Source organism: Cetorhinus maximus, chromosome 18 (assembly GCF_964194155.1).
Source record: "Cetorhinus maximus chromosome 18, sCetMax3.hap1.1, whole genome shotgun sequence".
Classification (NCBI taxonomy): Eukaryota; Metazoa; Chordata; class Chondrichthyes; order Lamniformes; family Cetorhinidae; genus Cetorhinus; species Cetorhinus maximus.
In genome coordinates this window covers 53,339,520-53,358,699 of record NC_135896.1, presented here as the reverse complement: position 1 = coordinate 53,358,699, position 19,180 = coordinate 53,339,520, and the positions used below count along the sequence as shown (strand labels likewise).

Below are 19,180 nucleotides of genomic sequence, written 5' to 3'. Positions count from 1 at the left end.
GGTCTGTGTGGCAGCCATTGTTTCAATATCCAGCATTTTGCATTTTCATGTCTCTTCCTTGGACAGATACAGGTTTCTGTGGATCTTTGAAGGTTTGTTTGTTTTTTCACCTTCACCTTGGAATGTGGCCTGCATCCTAATTTTTTCAAATTACGGTTATATTTTTTCCTTATTTTGTGTAAACTTTATCTGTTATCTTCATGATACATAGATTTTGGTTTCCTTAGGTGCTTTTGCAAAAACCTGCATGAAATCATGTTAACTTTTAAAACTATATTTTATTTCTACTTTTATCTATTTAACTGTTGATTGTTTAGGACAGATTAAAAAAATAGAGCATTGAAAGCCATACTCTCCATATGATTTCTATTTTGAAAACAGTGTGTTGGAAGCCATAACAGATTGCAACTAAGATTTAATGTTTTTAAAGTTTCTTTAATTCTAGTTCAAAACAATTTAAACAAATAGAAAGAAGAATTATAGAATAATTACCTGGAACATATCAAATGAGGTATTTATCCGTAGAAATCAGTGTAAGAAGTAGGGGATTATATACATTTAGAAACTGAAAAGATCAGTGGTTTAGAATTCAAGTACATCCACTATAAATGTGCAGTTTTGAACAACTTATTTTAATAATTCATTAGGTAATTTATTGTAAAATACCAGTCTGGTGCTAACTGAAATGAAAATTAACTATAGTCCTGCTAACTTGTTAGTGAACTCACAAGTGCAAGAAGCACAAGTATAAAAAGTGTTCCTTGAAACTTCTATTTCTCATTTCAAAAGAATGAAATTGAAGAAATGAATGGAACCATAAAAGTGGTGAAAGAGGAACTACAGGAAAAAGTGTCCACCCAACATACGCTAGAATCCATGCTTGCTGAAGAGACAGCAGCTTGTGATGAACTACTGAAAGAACGTGAAGGTAAGGTCATTATGGCATTTGTTTGAATTTTGCATGAAGAAAGATAAAGGAAAACAGGAAGTTCATAAACTTGATGTTATATTAGAAATTGATGTTTAATGCACCAATTGAGCTAACAGCATGCTAGGAAAAAAAGCACTGATAAGGCTAAAGGTCAAGTTGGCTGATAGATTTAGAAACATATTCTCAGAGATAAAATAAATAAATTGCTATCGTTTTCCACAATGCCATGGTGTAAAATTAGGCTGACAGAGCCACCTTACGCTGCTGGTTCTGCCATTTCTCACTTTCAAAGAACAAATTCATGTTCTATATGTGGGCTTGCATATTTGCATGACTCTGCAATCACTAGCTTCGAGGTCTAGATCTTCCTGGGATGTAGGAGTAAGAAACTATAGATATCTACAATATCATAAATAGTTTTATATCTCTGTGAAACACAAGGGTTTGGGTTTCTGCTTTGGATGCTATTGGCAATTCAACTACAAGTTCAGACATGTGACAACATAAGAAATAGAAGCAAAAGTAGACCACATGACCCCATGAGCCTGCCCTGCCATTCGATACAATCAAGGCTGATCTTCTGCCTCAATCTATGGTAGCATAGTGGCTATGTTACTGGACTGGTAATTCAGAGGTCTGGACTAGTTGATGTGGAGACATCCCACCATGGCTGCTGAGCAATTTGAATGCAGTTAATTAAATAAACTGGAATAAATAGCTAGTATCAGTAATAGTTTTTTTATCCTTCCATGGGATATGAGCATTTTTAGCAAGGCCAATTTCCCTTAAGAAGGTGATGGTGAGCTGCTTCCTTGAACTGCTGCATCCATGTGATGTAGGTACACCCACAGTGCTGTTAGATAGGGAGTTCCAGGTTTTTGACCCAGCGACAGTGAAGGAATGGTCTGTGGCTTGGAGGGGAACTTACAGGTGGCGGTGTTCCCATGCACCTGCTGCCCTTGTTCTTCTAGGTTGTAGAGGTTGCAGGTTTGGAAGGTGCTGTTGAAGGAGGCATGATGAATTGCTGCAATGCATTTTGTATATCATACACACTGTGTGCTGGTGGTGGAGGGAGTGAATGTTTAAGGTGGTGGATGGGGTGTCGATCAAGCAACAGAAAAGAGACTCTAATCATTTCCCCTGGACATTCAATGGTATTATTATTGCTGAATCCCTCGCCATCAACATCCTAGGGGTTACCAGTAAGCAGAAATTTAATTGGATCAGCCATTTAAGTACAGTGGCAACAAGAGCAGATCAGAGGCTGCGGCTTTTGCAATGAACAACTCACCTGCTAACTCCCCAAAGTCTGCTCACCATCTACAAGGCACAAGTCAGGAGTGTGATGGAACACTACACTTGCCTGCATAAGTGCAGTTCCAACAACACTCAAGGAGTTAGACACCATCCAGGACAAAGCAGTGTACTTGACTGACATCTCATCCATGACCTTAAGCTTTCATGCCCTCCACCAGTGCCGCACTGTGGCTGCAGTTTGTACCATCTACAAGATCTTAAGATCATAAGAAATAAGAGCAGTAGGCCATTTGGTCCATCCAGCCTGCTCTGCCATTCAGTAAGATCAAAGCTGATCTGATTGTGGCCTTAACTCTACTTTCCTGCTTGTCCCCCATAACCTTTGACTCCATTGTAGATCAAAATCTGTCTAACTCAGCCTTGAATATATTCAATGGCCCAGCCTCCACTGCTCTCTGGGGAAGAGAAGTCCAAAGACTAACAACCCTCTAAGAGAAGAAATTCCTCCTCCACTCAGTCTTAAATGGGAGACCGCATATTTTTAAACTGTGCCCCCTAGTTGTCAATTTCCCTATGAGGGTAAATGTCCTCTCAGCACCTACCTTGTCAAGTCCCCTCAGAATCTTATGATTCAATAAGATTACCTATCATTCTTCTAAACTCCAATGAGTATAGGCCCATGTTGCCTCAATCTTTCCTCATAAACCACTTCATCCCAGGAATCAGCTTAGTGAACCTTCTCTGAACTGCTTTCAATGCAAGTGATTTTCCTCCTGAAGTAAGGAGACCAAAAGTGTACACAGTACTGTAGGTGTGGTCTCATCAATGCCATGTACAATGGTTACAAGAATTCCCTACTTTCTACACCACCCCCCTTGCAATAGATGCAGTGCAGGAAATTGCCAAGGCTGCTTCAACGGCACCTTCCAAACCCTCAGCCTATAACCTGTCAAAGTACAAGAGCAGAAGGCGCTTGAGAACTCCACCACCTGCAATTTCCCTTAGAAGCCATACTCCATCCTGATTTGGAGATGTTTTGCCATTCCCTTGCTGTTACTGAGTGAAAATCATGGAACTCCCTAACTAACAGTACTGTGTATGTTCCTTCATCATATGGACTGCAGCGGTTCAAGAAGGTGGCTCCTCATCACCTTCTCAATCACCTTGTATATATTGAATTTAAGTACTGACACAAGAGCTGAGTGGAATCAGGAGATATATACCTGTAATGCTTCACTCTGTGAATAAATCTATTCCAAGTAAAGACTGGCTTTGATTTTTCTTTCACCACTGGCTATCAGGAGTATAACATAGTAGAGAATGGTTGCCTAAAGGTGAAGGTTGGAAACAAAAGGAAAAATAATACTTATTTCAAACAGAAGATTACAATCCTAATGGCCACTTTGGAAAATAGCAGAAATCAAGTATAAATTGTCAGGGTATGATTACCCTCCAATCTTTTCAGAGTCTGAAGCATATGATCAGTGAAAGATTGAAGTGAATATGGGGACATAGGTTATGTCCCTACTAAGGAGAAAACAAGATATGGTCTTGGCATTTTTGCTTCCTAACGCATGTAAAATCAGAAGCAAAGTATTTTGAGCTGGAGCCTGTCAGTTGAATATTGATGGTCTGGGTCTTCTATTGGGTTTTATGGATAAAATTTACAAGAAAGATGATTCATCGGATGGATAAGAGACTTTGATAGATTTTCAAAGACAGAAGGTCATTTCATGGAGGAATATATCATGGACTTTACAAATGATTGAATAAGTTCAGTTTAGAGATCCCCGGTTCAGTGTTAGCATTTAAATTGCTGGATTGTGCTAAGGGTGTCACATATGGATAGGCTCCTGGTTCTAAATGGGTTTCGGTTCTCAGAGAGGGACACTCTGTTGAATCAGATGTGTTCTGTCTTAAAAATATCTTGGGGAAGCAATCATTTCTGACAGCCGTGGTGGAACAGATGTCACTTTTGGTGCTGTCACAAAGAATAGAGGACTCAATGATTGCTACATTTCGAGATCGCCCAGATACTGGACGTAGCCGTCAGTGAAATGGAAGCATTATAGACAGGAAGAGTGAGGATTAAAGCATCTTTGGTAGATCTGGATATCGCAGCAAAAGACAGGATTAGAACAACAATATTGAGAAAAAAACCTCGGGAATGCCCAGGGCCCAGTTGAGGTGTGACTCAAAATGCGATGAACTGCCCAAAACAGAAAAGCAGAGTCTTTGAAGTGACACATGACAGAAAATTCTGAGGCTGAAGAAGATGATAATGATCAATCAGGAGGAACTGTACTAGTCCCAAGGAGCTTTAGTCCGGTGTTGAGTGTGTTATCACGGACTTATTCAACTGTGCTGTTTAGATAGTAGTTGCAAGGTTAAGGAGTATGAAAGTTCTACTTGTTCTAGGTTCGGGGATGACAACACACTGAGATCACTAAAAATAAATGGTGTTTCCATGCAACATAGCTGGAGTAAGCCACTTTATTAGTACTGATGTAACCTCTAGTGAGATACCCTTGCTGTTGAGTAAGCCTTGCAGGGAAAATGCACAAATGAAAACTAAATATGGAGCATGCTAAGACAATTTTTAGAAAATCAGTGGATCGGCAAAATTTACTCAATCAGGGCATTATTGCATTCCCCTCACAGTATCTCATGTTTCTAATTAGTGTTCGAGAAGTATTAGTGGCATCAGGTGATAAGAATCAGAGAAAAAAAAGCAACTTGTCTTAAAGTTTCTCACCATTCTTGTCGAAGATTAAAAGCCTGCTAAAAGTTCCAGGTGTGGTTGATGAAGGGTATATGAGGCTCATGGAAGAGGTTAGCAAAAAGTGTGAAATCTGTAAAAAGGATCAAAGGACACCACCACATCCTATTGTAAGCCTTCTATTGGCATGTGGCTTTAACAAGGTAGTTGGAATGAATCTAAAGGTATGGGACAAAGACAGAGATATTTTCATTCTACACTCTACAGACATGACAACCAGGTTTAGTCTTTCTACAATTATACATAGCAAGGACAAAAGGTTGGTTATAGACAAAGTCATAGAGAAATAGATGGAGACCAGATTTGGGACACCAGCTAGGTTCCTAACTGATAATGGAAAGGAATTTGCTAATGATGAGTTTAGAGACATATATGAAAACATGAGGATGGACTTTACAGGGAGACGTATTCCTTGCCCACCCCCAACAGAAAAGTTGATCTTGAGCCCGCTGACTCAGAAGCCGGCTGCTCCACAGAGGTAATACGTTGGGAGCAGCCTTAATTATTTCAGAGTGGGACCTATGCCCCCATCTGGGAGGAAGTCCCATCCTAGAGAGCGGTCAGCAATCTGATTGGCTGGTAAACTCTATAATCCCAACAGTGCCACGATCGAGCGATAGCCACTGCTGGGACTACAGCCAGTCCCCAAGGAAGAAAAGTCAAGGAGCCCAAACTCAGAGTCCAGTATTTTGGATTGGCCTGGCTGGAAGACCCCAGTTAGGGGTTTAGTGTGATGGGTTAAGAGGTGGGGGTGGGAGTAGGGTTAAAGAAGAGGTGTGATCTGGGAGGGTGTGCCTCCGATGGGCACAAGAGAACCCTTAAAGGAGATACCCCACTTTCTACGTGGCAGTAGCCTATGCTGTGAAAGCTGTCGGGCTACCCGCATTGCCTTCACCTTCCCTTGCCGCATGTAAAATAGGGAGGCGGAATGAGGCCCCTGAGTGACCATTAATAAGCTACTTAAGGTCCTCAATAAGCCTAAGGTTGTACAGCTGCCTGACGCCTTCCCCGCCCATCGTAACGTGAGAGATAGGTCAGTGGTGAGAAGGCCACCAACTTTATCTATAAGCTCCCCCACCTTCAAATACGCTGGCAGAGTGCCATAAAATCCAGCCCATGAATGTTATGGTCATGAATACCACAGCTGAAAGTCCTTTCAGCGGTGAAAAGAATCACACAGTGACGGATAAAATACTGCATAAAACCTTAGCAGATCAACCAAACTGCAAGTTGACAACTGCAATGACATGAGTGGTTCATGCAAAGAATTTGCTTCAGATGGTTTTAGGGTATAGTTCCTATTAATCTGTCTATGGGAGAAATGCCAAAGTGCCTTCCATGATCTAGAAGGTATGATAATTAGTTCCACTGTTTCTATACATTTGAATGCTTTACATGAAGGGAGAAGGGCTTTCATCAAGGCTGAGGTCTTGAAAAAATTCTGAGAATTTTAAAGCATTGTATAAGACTATCCGAGGTAGACTTCAGCTCAGGAGATTTGGTGTATTACAAAATAGAGAGCCTTAAGGAATGGAGAGGCCCTGGTAAGGTCATAATGGTAAAACAGTGGTTATCCAACATGGCGATCAAACTGTAAAGGTTCATTCCTCATGGTTAATTGGGATTGAATACAAAATCTCAGAATCTGAGCAGATGATAGATGGTGATGACGCACTCTGTACCTCAGAAACTCATGTTGTTGCCATCAGGGTGCTGAGGAACAGAATACGATAGATCAAGGGTTGGATGGGGGCAAGGAGCATGATCATGACATGCGGGTTCATCCAAAGGCTAATGGCCTAGAGTAGAAATTCAGGTGACATACATTCCAGAGAGGTCGAGTAAATGGTAGGATGTAACAATTGTGAGATGTGCAGGAATGAATGAATTCCCTGTACCCATGTACATTGGTCCTATTCATATAATTATCTAACACCCTCTTGAATGTCTCGATTGAGCCTGCCACCACCATAATAGTGGGTCTGAGAGTGACTCTTGCGTTAGAAAACAATCATGTACCGGAGAAAGAGTCCAATCCTTACGCGAGAGAGATCTTACTGTAGTAGACCAGAAGGACATCAGAGTTCAAGCAGAGACTGCAGCTTGAATAGATTACACAAAGAAATAGGGACTATGGAACAGTCTCGGATAGGGCTAGAAGCAAATGTCTTCGTGACCTTGAAGTTTTGGTGGCTGCCAATAAACTTAAAGATAAGTGAATAAGAGAGGTAAAACAAAAGGAATTAGATGGTTGGAAGGAATTTGAAGTTTACTCTGAAATCCAGATAGTGGACAGCTGTCCTTGTCACATAGTTGGATTTATACTGAGAAAGTCCTTGCAGATGGCACTTATAAGGCTAAAGTGAGTTGCTTGGGGTTTGAAGATCGACTGGGTGATTCAGATGTTAGAGAGGTCTCTCTCGCAGTGGGAAAAATAATCCTGAAAATCTTTTTAGCTCTCTTGGCCACATATTTATGAGCGTGTAGATCAATTGACATAGACATTGCGTTTCTGCAGGGTAACAAGTTTCTGAGAGAAGTGTTTCTGAAACCACCTGAAGGGAGAGTGATGCAGAAAGGAAACTATGGAAACTAAACGAATGTGTCTATGACCTGAATAATGCTTCAAGGGTGTGGTATTTTATAGTAAGATCTGTTTTGGTGAAAATAGGTTGTTGTTCAACTAAAAGCAGGCCCTGCAATGTTTAATTGGTATCATAAAGGGAAACATTCAGGTATGTTTATGATGCATGTTGATGATTTCTTATGGGATGATACTACAGAATTTGAGAAATGTGTTATTAGGATTAAAGAGGAATTTTTCCTCTTCTGGGGCTTTTAAATTTATTGGTTTAGATATTAAGTAGAGTAGGTCTGTAATAGCTTTAAATCAGAAATCTTATTTAGAGAGTGTTGTTCCCTTCCCGGGTAATTGTACTCAGCCATCGCAGAAGGATGATGTTACATCTAAAGAAGAGAAAGCAATAGTGGAGCTTGATTGGTCAGTTGAATTGTTTTTGCACCCAGGCAAGACTGGATGGTAACTTTGATACATTGGAATTAAGTACTATGATGAAACACTCTAAAGTTGCGGATGTTTAGGACAAATGAAACATTAAAATGTTAAAAATTTTTTAAAATACTGCAGATGCTGGAAATCTGAAATAAAAACAGAAAATGCTGGAAAAACGCAGCAGGTTTGGCATCATCTGTGGAGAAAGAAAAGGAGTTTTGAGTCCATATGACTCTTCTATTATATTAAAAAGTTAAATATGGAGAAATGCATACTTAAGTTTCCATCCTTGGGTGACCCAAAAAAGATGAAATTAGTAATTTTTAGTGATGCTTCACATGTTAATCTTCCTAATGGGCATTTAAATGCAGCAGGCTTCATAATATTTTTGATAGATAAAAATGAGAAATGTTGTCCTTTAGTCTGGGAAGCTAAGGAAATAAAAGGGGTTGTTAAAAGTACTTTAGCTGCGGAAACACCGGCTCTTGTGAAAACAGTGGATATGGGATTCTATTTGTCAAACATTTTAGGGGAAATTCTATACAAGAGGTGTACTGAAGATAATTTGCCCAAAGAATCTTACATAGATAACATGTTCTAAAAAATGTGAGAGTGAAGAAAGATTACAGATTGACCTTGCTGGATTGAAACAAATGTTGGAGAGAAAGGAAATCTCCAAGATAAAATGGATTGATACAAGTTGTCAATTATTTGATTGCTTCACAAAAAGGAATGCTTGTACTGAGAAATTATTGGGGTCCTACAAAAGGGGTGTCTCGTAATGTAATACTTTGTACGGAATATGGAAAAGTTTTTTCTTTTCTCTTACAATTATTTTGAAATATTGGGCGGAGTTTTCCCTGCCTGCTGGCATCGGGTGTGTTTGATGGTGTGAGCAGGCAATATGGCGAAAAGGCCAAAATTCGGTTTGACAACGTCGTGAAACCAGTTTGCAATCGCCCACTCTGCCCGTCAATGACGGGCCACATTTCCCACCATCAGACGCCGGGAACCTCATTGTAACACTTCTGCATATCATTATAAGCCCAGCTTGCCGGAATCATCCCTCCACACTGGATCATCTGAACACGTCAGCGGGAAAACATGCTGGTGCAGAAAACCATTTGACAAGTGTGATGTTTCGAAGTTGGGATATATTGTCAGCTTTGCTCGCATTGTAGACATCTGAGGAGCAGAAGATGCTGGATCCCGACAGCAACAGGACCCTGGAGGAACGTCCATGCTGGGTGGATTCTCATGGACATGGCTACACTGTGAAGCAGCTCATGGAAGGTTGGAAGTCACCGTTGAAGGTCTGCTCACAACAGATGATCATCAAAGGGCTGGAGAGGAAGGTCCAGATGTGTGGAGAAGATGATGTACCAGGGGATGGGTGAGGAAGATCTAGGCTCGCCTGAGAGAGGACGGTGTGTCGGGGGCAGGGGGTGGGTGCGGAGTGAGGTTGGGAGGGGTTGAACACAGATGTCGGGAGGTGAGGAATAAAGGTTTTGAGGTGAGGTTGGGAGGGAAGAGGGGGTAACAGGGAGAAGACTTCAACTTGAGAGGTAGGTGTAAGGGGAGAGGAAAGTGTAAGGGAAGAGGAAGGTATAAGGGAAGGAGTCCAGAGAGGGGAAGGAGTCTGGAGAGGGGAAGGAGTCTGGAGAGGGGAAGGAGTCCGGAGAGGGGAAGGAGTTCAGGGAGAGGAAATTGTCCGAGGGAGGAAGTCGTCTTGTGATGAGAGGGAGTCCGGAGAGGGAAGGGGTTGGGTGGGGGGGTGCTTGCGGGGAGGGGTTAGGAGTCTGGTGGGAGGAAGGAGTCCAGAATGGGGCAAGGATTAAGGCTGGAGGAGGAACTAAGGGTGGAGGAAGGACTGGGTGGGTGGAAGGGGGAAGAAGTCCAGTGGGATGATGGAGGGAAGGAGTTCCAAGGGGGAGGGGAAAGGACAGGGAAGCACAGGAAAAACTGTAGCGTTACCATGCTTGCTAAATCGAAACTGAAATGAGAATTGTGGTGGGCGAGAACAGGTGCGGGATTGGAGTGTGATCAGTGGGTGGGTGGAGATACAGGTCAGCTCAGATGGGCAACTGAAAGTGAACCACAGCAGGCAACATTGAAAATGTTCAGGACATTGCGATGCAGAAAGGATCCGCATGCCTGGGAGAGTGCTTGCACGAGGCCCCGAAAGGCCCTGTCACACACACACTTCTCCCTCCAGAGTCACTCGTCGGCCGGCTGCGTGCAGCTGAACTGCTAGTGGGGCCGGTGGGGGAGGCATTGGGAGGACTCGCAAAGCCTGTCAATGAAGCTGAAAGACACCATTACACATTACATTCAGTGAAAGTGAATATATTTTCAGATTGTAAAGTGACAAAATGTGTTCACCCGTGCAATTAACTGTGATCAGAATTTCTTAACTTTTGAATGCCTTAGACGTCTAGGTGCTGCCCTGACATCCACAGAAGGGGTGGAGACAGCCTGTGCAGTGGTTGGCCCTGTGGCCTGTGATAACTTTGGCATGAGTCCTCTGGAGAGCCGAGGCCTTGGGGGCTCCAGTTTGCATTAGCTGTCCTCCTGTGGCCCACTGCAGTGGGATGAAGTTGAGGGGGTCACAGGCAAAGGGGACTCAGAGGGAGAAGACAGCCTCTGAGATTCATAAGTGGATGACCCAGGGGTGTCCAGTTGCTGCTCCTCCTCCCTTCGGGTGCCCAAGGGCCCCAGCCTGACTCCTTGAGGGGAAGGAGCACCTGGGGGGACATTGAGGTGCCCTGTTTCCCTCTCGCTTTGCTGCAACAGGAACTCACCCATGGCTACCGCGAAGGAGTGCAGGCCTACACGCATCTCCGCATTCTGCTGGACCAGAGTCTCCATTGCATCTGCCATCCTCCCCATGGAGATCTCATCGCACACACACAGATGTGGGCACCACTTCATCAGAGAGCAGGCGGATGCACTCCTCCGACTTATGTGCCACTCTGTTGAGGGCTTCTAACAGCTCTGTGCGATGTTCTGCTGACTCTCCATGATGAGTTGGAAGGACAAATCTGACTTGGACCTCACAGATGCTTCTTCCCCAGCAGTCCCCCAAATGCCAGGGAGCTCAGCTGAATTTGCCTCCGCCTGCTCCGGACACATGTCTGTGTGATGACCACCAGATTGTGAACCCAAGCCTGTTCTAGATCTAGGTCCAACCGAAGTGCATGTCTCTGCACTGAGGATGCAGTGGAATGCACTGTAGGGTATGGGTAAGCGCTGTGACCAGTCTCTCAGGCTGTTTATTTCCAGCTCTTCAATGCAGGAGGAGTCTTCTTGGCTGGAGATGAGGAGGTGGATGGAGCTGAGGGATTGGCTGGCTAAGGGTCTTGGGTGTTTGGGAGAGCTCCCTGTAAACCAAAGTATAGATAAATAGTGCATGTCAGCAGAGTCTAAAACAGGAAAGAGACTACTCACATTTACGTTGAGAGAGGGATGATGTGGTGGAGGATCCTCAGGTGGGTGTTCACCACTGACCCCATCGCTGCAGAAACAGTCCATGTCCTCACCAGTCAGCGCAATGGCACACTCCTCAAAGTGAGTGAGGGGCCTAATGTGGGCCACTCCACCCAGTCTGGGACCTCTCCCTGCTGTTGTGATCCAGCTCCTCCTGCATGAAAATAGATGGAGAGTGTGTGAGCAAGACACATGGCACTGCATGGGATGTTTGTGTGGTAAGTGGAGCCATGGACGGGATAAGGATGCGAATTCCAGAGGATATGAGCCTGATGGAGATGTGTGTGTGTGAGAGTTAGTAGTGTTGTACCTTGAGGTATGAGATCCCTGTGGATGTGTGTGGGAGTTGAGAGTGATGAGAAGAGTGACTTACCCTGGCGGCATGGATGAGACCATTCATCCTCTTGCGGCACTGGGTGGCTGTCCTCTTTTGCAGGACATTGGCGCTGATCATCTCTGCCACTGCCTCCCATGCTGGACTAGTGACCTTGCTTGCTGGTCTTCGCCCAGAGCAAGGGAAGAGGACATCGAGGCAGCCTCCACTGCATCCAAAAGGTGTTTGAGGAATGTGTCATTAAACTGGGGGGCTACAGTCTTCATGCCTCTTGGGACCATGTCTTTTGTGCAGTAGTCCTGGGCTGGAAGCACTGAGAGGTGTGCACGCAACTGCACTTTAAATATGGCGCCCGGCATGATGAAGCGGTGAGGTGATGGAATGGCGAGGGCCTGCCTGCCCTTAAAATGGTGTCTTTTCTGGGAAAGCATGATTCATGAGGCGGGATTTGGACAATATGGCCTGAAAAGCCACCATTGAGGCCAGCGGGTAAAACATCCTTTTTCCCACCTGCTATTGCACTTCGTCCAAATCTGGGACAATTCTGCTTATTGTTTATGCATATTAACTGTTACAAGAAAGAAAGAAAAATGTTAACTGTATCAATTGAAGTTAAGTACATACAGGTGGGGGGCATTGATTGAATGGTTGCTTGAGCACCATTAAAGATACACTTACTGACACACGAGTTGAGTGGAGTAATGTTTTACTCTGTGAATAAATCTGTTCCAAGAATAGATTGGCTTTGGATGCTCCCTTCATTAGCTGGCTATCAGGAGTAGAACAAAGGGCAGTTAGGGATGGGCAATAAATGCCAGCAATACCCACATCCCATGAATAATTTTTAAAAATGCACTATTTTGAACTGTTTCTCTCCTGATTTTCCAAATAGATTCATCTTTATATTACCGAAAGTAAATTTTGCTATGATCCAGCGCAATCCGGCAGCGTTTTAGAGTGTAACATTTTTTGGAAAACACTTTTGCTTTACAACTTTCTGTTTGATATATTTAAAAGTGGTAGCAGTACAGTTTAAATAATAGGGATGAAAGTGGGTTTATCACAATAAATAAGTATTTCATCAATGTTTCAAGCCTACCACCCATGAGTAACCCTATTTTAAAGAACAGAAAATAACTTTAGAAAACACTATACAGAACCATTTGCTAGTTATACTTTTGTACAGTAGTCAGTTTCTTCATTTTATTTTAGAAGAGGTAGTCATAAGTTTCTAAAATGTGCTTATTTGGACCTAAAAAAACAAGTTTTACTTTTGGAGCCTTCTTGAAGGCCTGCAAGCAAGTGCAATTAGCAGAAATTCACAGTGGTGATTCATTCATTCTGGGGATATAGCCAGTTTTGAGAATGGGGCCAGCTTCTAGTCTCTTTTAAAGTAGCGTAGAAGACCATGGAACCTTAAGTTGCACTGAATGTAATTTACACTTAAAATTCCCCAATCTTTTACATTGGGTTTATCTTTTCGGGTGAGTTGTACAGAAAAAAAAGATACAAATGAACAGAAACTCTAGAATGTGATTTTACCAGAACAAATCAAGTTCCTGTAGTGTGTAGGGTAGACATATCAATTGATAAGCGAAGAAAACCTACAAGATAGTTAATGTAACTTTCTTATTGTAATGTTAACACAGTTTTCTTCGAGTATAACATGTAGAAACTAAAACTTTGTGAGCAGGCAAGCTCTTCATATATGAATGGCTTTATTGAAAACTTATTATTCATAATTTTGGAAGGGAAGCTTGAGAAGAGCCCAGAGACTCTGCGATAAGTATCTACCAATATAACCAGAAAACATTAGAGAATTAATTCATCACCAGCATATCTCCCAAATGCCAACAATCATTTTGTACCCATACTGTGTAGGAAAAATATGATATACAAAATAACTTTCCTGACCATGTCAAGTTAGGCATATATTAAATGTGTATCTATCCATTACATGAAATGAAGGTTTGATTCCAATCTTTAAAATTACCACTAAACAAGTGAGTTTTTAAATCTTTTTACAGACCAGATAAATGCAAAACATAACATTGACAACACCATTTCTCAGTTAAAGACAAAGACTGCAGTACTTCTTTCGTCTAAGGTAACATTCATATTACAACTGTAAATACTGGATGAATGACATTGAGAACTTTCAATTAATTTAAACCTTTTCACTAAGTTATTGTATCATTAATTGTGTGCCTCTTGCTTATATAAGCATCTAAATTAAGTTTCTTTTTCTGGAATGATATAGTAGTCTAGGAATTTATCAAGCTAAACTAAACTGCCTACTTGACCATATTGTTCCCTATCACCTTGATTTGCATTACATCATTTGCATAGACTTAAAAAACTAAAGCATAGAAAGAGGCCATTCTGCCTTTTGGGTCTGCACTGGCTGTCTGCAAAAGCAACCCGAGTAGTTCTACTCTCCTGCCCTTTCACATAGCCCTGTTATTTTTTTTCTCTTCATATAATTATTCAATTCTGTTTGGAAAGAGACAATTAAATCCACCACAGTCTCAGCCAGTCCATTCCAGATTCTAACCACTCCCTGTGTAAAAAAGTTCTTCCTTATGTTGCCTTTGGTTCTTTTGCCATTCACCTTAAATTTGTCAGGGGTGTGTGTGTGTGTGAGAGAGACTTAACTGAATTAAAGGCAGCTGGTCTGAAGGCTTTGATGTGATAGAAGATGAGCTAGGTTTGAAATGTTAGGTAGGTAAACATAGATGTCAAGGGAACATTTGCATTTTTAAATAAACCAGACTAGATTGTTTCAAAAGAGGGAATGAAATGTGTCACTTAGCCAGGTGAAGTTCAGAAACAGTGTGTTTATTTTTCCCAAAGATTATTGGTAAAACTTAGTACTATGAGAGATTTGTATTATCAGAAAGATAAAGTCCAAAGACATAGTGAAACAATGGGAATTTGCATTCAAAGGGGAAAATATGTATAAAGGACCAAGGCTCTGTGTAAAGGTAGGCATTTTAAAATCTTAACAAATGTGAAAAGCTTTCAGCATCTATGCCTCAAGCTGCTGTTTTCAAAGAACTGAAGTTAAAAAAACTCACTTTGAATTCGACAAGTTCAGGGTATTGTGTGTCATCTTACCTGGGTCTTTTAAAATCTGTGTGTCTTACTGTTGCCTTAATGCAAATGTAACTGGAAGTCAGATTAAGTAGGAGATTTAGAAGTTATTATAGTAATAATTTGTAGACAAATGTATGTGCTTAAAATCATTTCTCTTGTCAATAAATGTTTAATTTAGTTTTGTAGAAACCTATAAGACTTGGTGGTCTTCTTACTACTGAATTCAAGGCACACATCTTGAAATTTATACAAATTGCAAAATAAGTTGTGGCAGTTGTTTCAAGTTTCCCTTTGGGATTTGAACAACTCACCATTACCATCGGCTGTGCCATAACAAATTGGTGTCCTCTGGTTCTTGACACTTCCATCAATGGGAAGTTTCTTTCTATGTACTCTGTTCAAATCCCTCATGATTTTGAACTACACCTATCAAATCTCTTCTCAACCTTCCATTCTGTAAAGAGAACAACACCTGCTTCTCCAGTCTATCCACATAATTTCAGTCTCTCATCCTTGAAACCATTCTCATAAATCTTTTCTGTAACCTCTCCAAAGCCTTCACATTCTTTCTAAAGTGTGGTGCCCAGAATTGGACACAGTACTCCAGTTGAGGCCAAATCAGCATCTTATAAAGATTCTTCACAACTTCCTTGCTTTTATGCTCTATTTATATAGCCCAGAATCCCATATGCCTTATTAACTACTTTCTCAACCTGCCCTACCACCTTCGTGTGCATATAAATACCCCCAGATCTCTGTTACTGCATCCACTTTACAATAGTATCCTTAATTTACCTCTACTTTCCTCATTCTTCCTACCAAAATTTATAATTCCCTTATCTTATCCGTTTATCCTTATTGATGATTGTGTTGAAGCAGTTTCTTTTGTTCCTAAAACATTTTTTAATAACATACAAATTAGGAGCAGGAGTAGGCCACTCAGACCCTCGAGTCTGCTCCATCGTTCAATAACATCATGACTGATCTGATTGCAACCTCTCGCCTATCGCCGATAACCTTTCACCCCCTTATTTATCAAGAATCTATCTAACTCTGCCTTAAAAATATTCAGACTCTACTTCCATTATGTTTTGAGGGAGTTCCAAAGACTCACTACCCTCTGAGAAAAAAATTCTCCTCATCTCTGTCTTAAATGGGTGACCCCTTATTTTCAAACAGTGACCCCTAGTTCTAGATTCTCCCACCAGAGGAAACATCGTTTCCACATCCGCCCTGACAAGACCCCTCAGGATCTTATATGTTTCAATCAAGTCGTCTCTTTCTCTTCTAAACACTAGTGGATACAAAACAGAAATAAAAATAAAAATAGCTGGAAAAACTCAGCAGGTCTGACAGCATCTGCGGAGAGGAATACAGTTAACGTTTCGAGTCCATATGACTCTTCAACAGAACTAAGGAAAAATAGAAGAGAGGTGAAATATAAGCTGGTTTAAGGGGAGGTGGGACAAGTAGGGCTGGATAGACGGCCAGTGATAGGTGGAGATTGCCAAAAGATGTCATAGACAAAAGGACAAAGAGGTGTTGACGGTGATGATATTAGCTAAGAAATGTGCTAATAGGTGACATTAAGGGTAGAAAGCAGGACGAGCAAGGTACAGATAGCCCTAGTGGGGGTGGGGTGGGGGGAAGGGATTGAAATAAGCTAAAAGGTAGAGATAAAACAATGGCTAGTGGATACAAGCCTAGCCTGTCCAACCTTTCCTCAAACTGCTCATTCCTGGTATTAGCCTAGTAAACCTTCTCTGAACTGCTTCCAATGCATTTACATCTTTCCTTAAATAAGGAGTCCAATATTGTACACAATATTCCAGATGTGGTCTCACCTGTGTCCTGTACAACTGAAGCATAACCTTCCTACTTTTGTATTCAATTCCCCTCACAATAAATGATAACATTCTATTAACTTTCTTAATTACTTGCTGTACCTGCATACTAGTCTTTTGTGATTCATGCACTAAGACACTCAGATCCCTCTGAATCTCAGAGCTCTGCAATCTTTCACCATTTAGATAATATGCTTTTTTATTCTTCCTGCCAAAATGGACAATTTCAAATTTTCCCACATTAGACTCCATTTGCCAGATCTTTGCCCACTCACTTAACCTACCTATGCCCCTTTGTAGCCTCCTTATGGCCTCTTAAGAAGTTACTTTCCTACCTATCCTTGTCTCACCAGCAAACTTAGTGACCATACCTTTGGTCCCTTCATCCAAGTCACATATAAATTGTAAAAGGTTGAGGCCCCAGCACTGATCCCTGTGGCACACCACTTGTAACATCCTCCCAACCAGCAAATGGCCCATTTATGCCTACTCTCTGTTTCCTGTTAGCTAGCCAATTTTCTATCCATGCCAATATGTTACCCCCTAATCCATGAGCTTTTATTGTCTGCAATACCCTTTTATGTGGCAACTTAAGATTTCCTGAAGGCATTTGATAAGTACAGTAGATCCACCAGTTCCTCTTTATCCATAGCACACGTGACTCTTTCAAGGAACTCCAATAAATTGGTGAAACATGTTTTCCCTTTCACAAAACCATGTTGACTCTGCCTGATTGCCTTGAATTTTTCTAAGTGCCCTGCCATAACATCTTTAGTAATAGCTTGTAACACTTTCCCTATGATAAATGTTAAGCTAACTGTTCCTGCTTTCTGTCTCCCTCCCTTTTTGAATAAAGAGATTACATTTGCCATTTTCTAGCCTCATGAAACCTTCCCTGAATCTAGGGAAATTTGGAAAATTAAAACCAATGCATCAACTATCTCAGTAGCCACTATTTTTTCAGACCCTAGGATGAAGTCCATCAGGACCCAGGGATTTGTCAGCCCACAGCTCCAACAATTTCCTGTTCTTACCATATATCGAAAGACAACACATTATAAATTGTATTAAAATGAATCATTATGAGAAGTATTTGTCATGTATTAATATATTTACCAGTACAATAGCATGATTCAAATCAGCTTTTCTATAATGCAGGGAAGGGAAAGTGTAATTTGCATATTTTTAAATCTATTTGTTCATTCATGGGATGTGGCATCACTGGCAAAACCAGCATCCACTGCCCATCCCTAATTGTCCTGAGGCAGTGGTAAGCCACCGTTTCAACCACTGCAGTCTATGTGGTGAAATTATTCCCACAATACTGTTAGTTAAGGAGTCCTAAAATTTTAACCCAGCAGTGATGAAGGAACAACAATTTCCTAGTCAGTGAGATATGTGACTTGGAGGTGAACTTGAAAATATCCTAGCCTCTCCTGCTCTTTTAGCCATGGTATTTATATGGTTAATTTTTTGATCAGTGGTGACCCCAGGATGTTGATAATTGCGGAGTTGACAATGGTAATGCTTTGCATGTCAAGGTGAAATGGTTACACTCTCTTTTGTTAGACATAACATGTGCGCCACAGAAAGTGTCAGGCAATGACTATTTGCCATTTATCAATCCTGGCCTGAATGTTGACCAGTTCTTGCTGTGTGTAGATACAGACTGTTTCATTACATGAAGCATTGCTAATGGAACTGAAGTCCGTTAAATCATCAAGCAGCATACCCACTTACATTGGAGGGAAGGTCATTGATGAAGCTGCTGATAATATTTGGGCCTAGGACACTGCCCTGAGACTCCTGCAGTGATATCCTGTGGCAGAAATGTTTGGCCTTCAATAAACGTATCCATTGTCCTTTTTGCTAGGTATGACTCAAGCCAGTGGAGAGTTTTCCTCCTGATCCCCATTGACTTATTTTTAAAAGGATTCCTTGGTACCACACTTAAATTCTGCCTTGATGTCAAGGGTAGTCACTCCCACCTCAACTCTGGAATTTAGCTCTTTTGTCCATGTTTGGACTAATGCTGTAATAATATGACATCAAGTGGTCCTGTTAGAACTCAAACTGAGCAGGTTATCAGTGAGCAGGTGCCACTTTATAGCACTGTCAACATAACCTCCTATCATTTTACTGTTTCACCATTTTACTTTGTGGGAACATATTTGTTGTGAACTCTCCTTAACTGCATCCCTCTAACACTGATTTATCTTGAAGTAGCTTTTTGCCAAATCACATCTCAACTTAGTAAAATTGTCTTTTCCCCAATTTAAAACTTTTACTTGTAGTCCATCCTTATTCTTTCCCATAACTACTCTTAGTCTAACTGAATTATGAGCACTACCACTAAAATATTCTCTCACTGATTTCCCTTCCACCTGCCCAGATTCATTCCCTAAAACCATGTCCAGAACTCCCTTTTGCACTTGCTATG

The 19,180-nt window shown here is 41.5% G+C and overlaps 1 protein-coding gene across 1 annotated transcript in view; it reads left to right on the top strand.

Moving 5' to 3' along the window:
- Positions 1–19,180, top strand: part of ccdc175 (coiled-coil domain containing 175) — a 122,696-nt gene that overhangs the window by 100,457 nt on the left and 3,059 nt on the right. Inside the window, exons 14-15 of the mRNA XM_078562730.1 lie at positions 790–928; positions 13,828–13,907. Of these exons, the coding sequence (XP_078418856.1) occupies positions 790–928; positions 13,828–13,907 (219 nt within the window). The remainder of the gene's footprint in view (positions 1–789; positions 929–13,827; positions 13,908–19,180) is intronic.